The 6,424-nt window shown below is 35.1% G+C and overlaps 1 protein-coding gene across 3 annotated transcripts; it reads left to right on the top strand.

Annotated features, from left to right (window-relative positions):
- The first annotated feature begins 629 nt into the window (after positions 1-629).
- LOC145219231 (uncharacterized) lies at positions 630-4,650 on the top strand. 3 transcript variants are annotated; one of them, XM_080086622.1, is made up of 5 exons: positions 630-706; positions 1,433-1,477; positions 1,818-1,871; positions 2,056-2,250; positions 2,406-4,650. In XM_080086622.1, exons 1-5 carry the CDS (start codon positions 688-690, stop codon positions 2,471-2,473), a joined length of 381 nt encoding a protein of 126 aa, XP_079942748.1. In that variant the 5' UTR covers positions 630-687; the 3' UTR covers positions 2,474-4,650. The 3 variants fall into 3 exon arrangements, with proteins under 3 accessions (XP_079942748.1, XP_079942747.1, XP_079942749.1); XM_080086621.1 differs by having other exon boundaries at positions 660-1,477; XM_080086623.1 differs by lacking the exons at positions 630-706; positions 1,433-1,477 and adding an exon at positions 1,498-1,534.
- The last annotated feature ends 1,774 nt before the right edge of the window (positions 4,651-6,424 follow it).

Below are 6,424 nucleotides of genomic sequence, written 5' to 3'. Positions count from 1 at the left end.
AGGAATATATTCTTTAGAATCATTTTGAACTAGCTATGGGACGTCTTGACAATAATTGATGAGTCAACAATATGCAACTTGCTGATTCAGCACTTATTGTCACTGTAAAAGCCTACGCTCCGTTGCGTCATCTACCACAAATTCAGAAAGAAACAGAAAGAGAAACGTGAACAATATGTAAAAGAAAAAGTAGAAAGAAGCTTAAGGATTTCGACACACCAAAGAAAGCAATGTTGCAATATGAATACAACAAGATCACAAAAGAAATGGACAGGAAAATGGACAGAAAATGGACATTATATGCAGACTAGGATGCAGGGGTGGAGTATTTAGAGGAATGAGGCGAGATGAACTGTTAGGAAAAGAGGAAACTGCCCAAGGAATTTTTCAATTTTAGTTGAAAAGCAGAAAGAACAAAATCGACATGGTTGAATTGTTTTGTCCAAACTTAAATATGATCACCTCAAGGTTGCATCTAACCATGCATGGACTTTTTTGAAACATAAGCCGGGAGAGAAATCTCAAGCTTTTCCATCATTGGTTACTGCTGGTGCTGAAATGGAAGCCACTACATTCAATAGGCTTTTCAAACTGGTTTCTATCAACATAAATGGCAGTTTCAGCAACTGATGTCAGAAAAGTAATAACAACCAAAATGCAAGATGCTCCAGCAGAAGTTCAAAAAGCATGGAGGAGGTGGTTTCAAGTAAGCACCCGGTTACCAATTCATTTTCAGCTACCCTACAGGATTTTTCTTCAAAAGTTTTTGTTTCGCAATTTGGTCAGTTAAATCCTTTTCATCATTATATTCTAGATCAGCGCTTCCCAACCGGTGGGCCGCGGCCCACTGGTGGTCCACGATGTTCTTTCTGGTGGGCCGCGAAGCTTTTCAAACTATTACCATACCAATACAGAAGTTCAAAAAAGTTACACAGTTCGTGTGACCGTACTTTCAAGTTTAACTATATTTCTCTAAAATATAATATTATAGTTACTATGAATGCATGAAAGATTTCACGTTAAAAAAGCTTTATCACACAAACAAACTGCAATTGTTACGTCATAACAGTACCTAAACTGCAATTGTCGCATCACAACACTATACTTGTATTAGTAACTATAACGAAATCGAAGACACGAAACAGCACTGATATGTGAGCTTATCTCCCAATAAACTCCGACTTGATCTCATCATATCGAACCAGCAAGCTGAGGCTTCACATTAACAGACGTATTGCTTGTGCGGTTATTATTTTTCGTTCTTAATTTTAGCTCTTTTTCCATCGTGGTTTTGTGGCAATATTAAACGGTGGTCCGCCAAAACAAATTGTTTTTTAAAGTGGGCCGTGAGCTGGAAAAGGTTGGGAAGCACTGTTCTAGATGATATAAGTATGTTTTAATATGATATTAAATAGTTGTTTGTTTTGTACAGAAGATATATCTCAATCTCAACCGGATCATGAGTCGTCAGGATCTGGTATGTATATGACTTACATACTACAATCAATGTTAGACAGGCATTCACATGTTATAAGTAAGCACTCTAGTTGTACATGGTGTGCTTGCCACCTATACAGTCATTCCATAATGACCATTGGGGCTGTAATCTAACTTTATATTACATTATCAATGCCAATAAATTTGACATAAGAGTCACAACTCAAGCATCTTCCTGCACTAAGAAGGAAATTTTAAACTAAACTCTGCAAGAATTTTGACTGTTATGTCAAATATATTGACTTCGTTATTTTTAGAGTTACGCTTATTTTGCACTAACTTAAAATTATACTTGTCTAATTTCATTTAATGTGTCACAGAAAGTGGAGGAACAATCGCAACCACAACGTCAGAAAATCAAAAACTCAGCACTGGTAGGCTTGCGTTTTTTGCTTTTAGTATTTTATTTATTTCAATGCAATTTTAATAACTGACAAGTTTGCTTGATTGCAACCAATCGCTGTCATGAACTACCTCTGAACATAGTGCATTGAAGTTGTTATAGTCCAAGTCATGGCAGTTATAATTGTATTTACAATTATTTATATTATGTTCCAGATGAATCATTGTATATAATGGTTCAGTTTGTGGACAATAATGAAGTTTTACAAATTTTTCGAATCTCTGACTTAAAAACATTGGACAACATGAAATTTAAAGACTTCTCTCAAATTCCTGAACGTGGTTTATGCAAAGCGAGGTGGCCAGCAGACAAGCTGTTTTACAAAGCTAAAAGAATCCAACAGTCGCTATGTAAGTTTACCAGACTTGAACTTTTTAAAGCTTAGTAATACCAGATACAAGTAGGATAATTGTAACAGCCTAATGACATCCCATTAAACGTACATGAAATAATATAAAATTGCAATCTTTCCAAGAAATATTAATATTTTTTTGTCTACTTCCAGGTACACCAACTAAAGAAAAATGCAGCTCAGATTCTGAAGCATCACCAAAAAAGAGAAGACTTTTCTAAATTATTTAAAATAACATGTCATGCAGTTACATTGTTTCTGTAAAATAACTTTTTTCTATTCATATATTTTCTATTCATGTTTCTCACTGTAGTTGATAGTCTGTGATGCAGCTTTAAAATTACCTAATTTATTGACTGCAAAACAAACATACATTTACTTACATTTTACATGTCCCAAGCTATTTTGGAAACTTAAAATCATTGCATTTCTGTTTTGCATTGTCATTAACCTTATTATCTTAGTGAATCTTTCCAATGTTCAGTGTTCATTTTCATTATTTTTGTAAATAATTATTTATTTTCATCGCTGTATGTTCTTTTTGCAACAATGTTGTTGAAGCCCTAAGCCCCATTTTACTATTGAATGTTTCCAATGTTCTTTTTGCAACTTTGTTGTTGAAGCCCGAAGCCCCATTTTACTATTGAATGTTTCCAATGTTCGGTGTTCACTTCCCTTTGTTTGTACATAATCATTTATTTTCATCGCTGTATGTTCTTTTTGCAACAATGTTGTTGAAGCCCTAAGCCCCATTTTACTATTGAATGTTTCCAATGTTCGGTGTTCACTTCCCTTTGTTTGTACATAATCATTTATTTTCATCGCTGTATGTTCTTTTTGCAACAATGTTGTTGAAGCCCTAAGCCCCATTTTACTATTGAATGTTTCCAATGTTCGGTGTTCACTTCCCTTTGTTTGTACATAATCATTTATTTTCATCGCTGTATGTTCTTTTTGCAACAATGTTGTTGAAGCCCTAAGCCCAATTTTAATATTGAATGATTTCAATTTTCGGTGTTCACTTCCCTTTTTTTGTGCATAATCATTTATTTTCATCACTGTATGTTCTTTTTGCAACAATGTTGTTGAAGCCCTAAGCCCAATTTTAATATTGAATGATTTCAATTTTCGGTGTTCACTTCCCTTTTTTTGCAATTAATCATTTATTTTCATCGCTGTATGTTCTTTTTGCAACAATGTTGTTGAAGCCCTAAGCCCCATTTTACCATTGAATGTTTCCAATGTTGGGTGTTCACTTCCCTTTTTTGTGCATAATCATTGATTTTCATTGCTGTATGTTCTTTTTGCAACAATGTTGTTGAAGCCCTAAACCCCATTTTACTACTGAATGTTTCCAATGTTGGGTGTTCACTTCCCTTTTTTTGCAATTAATTATTTATTTTCATCGCTGTATGTTCTTTTTGCAACAATGTTGTTGAAGCCCTAAGCCCCATTTTACTATTGAATGTTTCCAATGTTCGGTGTTCACTTTCCTTTTTTTGTAATTAATCATTTGTTTTCATCGCTGTATGTTCTTTTTGCAACAATGTTGTTGAAGCCCGAAGCCCAATTTTACTATTGAATGTTTCCAATGTTCGGTGTTCACTTCCCTTTTTTGTAATTAATCATTTATTTTCATCGCTGTATGTTCTTTTTGCAACTTTGTTGTTGGAGCCCTAAACCCCATTTTACTATTGAATGATTTCAATTTTCGGTGTTCACTTCCCTTTTTTGTGCATAATCATTCATTTTCATCGCTGTATGTTCTTTTTGCAACAATGTTGTTGAAGCCCGAAGCCCAATTTTAATATTGAATGTTTCCAATGTTCTTTTTGCAACTTTGTTGTTGGAGCCCTAAACCCCATTTTACTATTGAATGATTCCAATTTTTGGTGTTCACTTTCCTTTTTTTGTAATTAATCATTTATTTTCATCGCTGTATGTTCTTTTTGCAACAATGTTGTTGAAGCCCGAAGCCCAATTTTAATATTGAATGTTTCCAATGTTCTTTTTGCAACTTTGTTGTTGGAGCCCTAAACCCCATTTTACTATTGAATGATTCCAATTTTTGGTGTTCACTTTCCTTTTTTTGTAATTAATCATTTATTTTCATCGCTGTATGTTCTTTTTGCAACAATGTTGTTGAAGCCCGAAGCCCCATTTTACTATTGAATGTTTCCAATGTTCGGTGTTCACTTCCCATTTTTTGTAATTAATCATTGATTTTCATCGCTGTATGTTCTTTTTGCAACTTTGTTGTTGAAGCCCTAATCCCCATTTTACTATTGAATGTTTCCAATGTTCTTTTGCAACATTGTTGTTGAATCCCTAAGCCCCATTTTCCCATTGAAAACTTTTACTTCATCAAAATTCCGAACTAATAAACACATAAAATTAATTTAGCTGTGCGGTTTGAATGCTAAAATTTGCAGACCTCTACCTCCATCTAACGGTTTTTCGTTGACTTGAAAAAATATGTTCCGAACAAAAATTGTAACATTATGTGGTCGTTAGAAACCGTTACCTATGCTAACAAAAATTATGTTACAAAAAAAAATCTCGTTCCGAACCATTACATAGGAGCTGGTTTCACGGATGATATTTGGTCGTTTGCGCCACCCCAGTCTGTCCAGCTTGCGTATTCTCCAGGGTTTAGAATGTATTTCGTACCCGTGTAGTTTGAGTGTTCGTAGACAGCCCATCTGAAACACACAAGTACACGTTCGTTATTACACACATCAACACACATTAATTTAGGTAATTACAAAGTAGCCGGCACAAGTTACGAATACATTATAACGTAAGTTTTTGCGTGAAATATATCAACTGGCAAAATAGTATTCAAAAATGTTCAGTTGTACGTACGGCTCTCCCTCCACTTTAATGGACGACGCATTGTCATTCATGCCGAACATGCCAGTGTAGTTACATGCGGTAGTCTTACGAGCGTTCTTCCACCAAAGTTGGCATCTGCGTAAAGAGTAATCTGAAAAACAACACATCTTTCTACTATGGTGTCTTCAAGATAACCGCATTGCAATTTTCGAATTTTGAAAAACACACGTTAATTTGCGCCTTTGTGGTTAATATTTTCTCTATCCGGAATTGCTATGATTTTTAATAGGCAGCAATAAATGAAATCGTTCTTACCTTTTACATGATGAATTTGTATTCGGTGCTATGAACAAACCAGTACAATTTTCAAAATTTGCTTTACTAAAACAAAAAATAGAATTATTATTTTCATCTTTTTCTTCAATCGAAATGCTTTTTTACATTATGAGAGTGCGTGGCACTGATACTTGCTTATTTTACTGAAAGCGTTGGTGCGGCGTTAAGCGTAAAACGGTTTATGTCCATTTGTCTTTAAAACCTTTCACGCGTCTCTCTTTACACAAACTGCTGCAATGCAATAGCTTGGAACCTGAATCGTTGCCGACGAATTAAGCGCTTTTACGTCGGTTTTTATTCACAAAAAAACGGAAACGAATAAGCACGCTGCCTACATGCAACTCAGGGCGGAAGCGACAGAAATAGCAACGGAAACATGCGTTATAAAGAATAAGCACCTTGTCTATCTCCAGAATTTTTAGAACCATGCAGTGATTCAAGATTTCTTATACATAGCACGATGACGGAAACATTAACTCTTTATAACCCGTGATAATGAGGTTGAGCATATCCCGAACGTGGTGTGCAACATTCTCGCACACAAAAGGCTCGTGTTAATGTAAACATTGTACACATTATTATCATGAACGCTACACTGGAAATATTTTACCCAGCATCGAGCACACCCAGCCACAAATTGTCTGGATACGTCGAAACACAAACTCAAAAGCCTAAAAGTAATTCATATTTTCAATTTTGTCGGGTTCGAATCCAGGACGTTTCCGAATAGGAATACCGATCAGTTCTTTAATGGGTGTTTGAAATGTGTGGAACAGGGTTCCTGGACCAATTAGGCATGTTTTTTCCGAGTTTGTTGCTCACCCTAAAGCGGGTTTTTTCTGGACCCTCTTATGCATTGTTCAGGCATGGATACTAACCACAGTTTGAGCAGAAAACTTCAGCGCAAAAATTGACCTCCAGTCCTCTGAAAAAATGAACTGTACCCGAATCTTATACAAAAAATATATCTGGAGAAACTTTTTTTTATTTTTTTATCGATG

The sequence above is a fragment of the Phallusia mammillata genome, chromosome 3 (assembly GCF_965637545.1).
Source record: "Phallusia mammillata chromosome 3, kaPhaMamm4.hap1.1, whole genome shotgun sequence".
Taxonomy (NCBI): domain Eukaryota; kingdom Metazoa; phylum Chordata; class Ascidiacea; order Phlebobranchia; family Ascidiidae; genus Phallusia; species Phallusia mammillata.
Note: the sequence above shows the minus strand (reverse complement) of the source record. Positions and strands in the feature narration are given on the sequence as shown.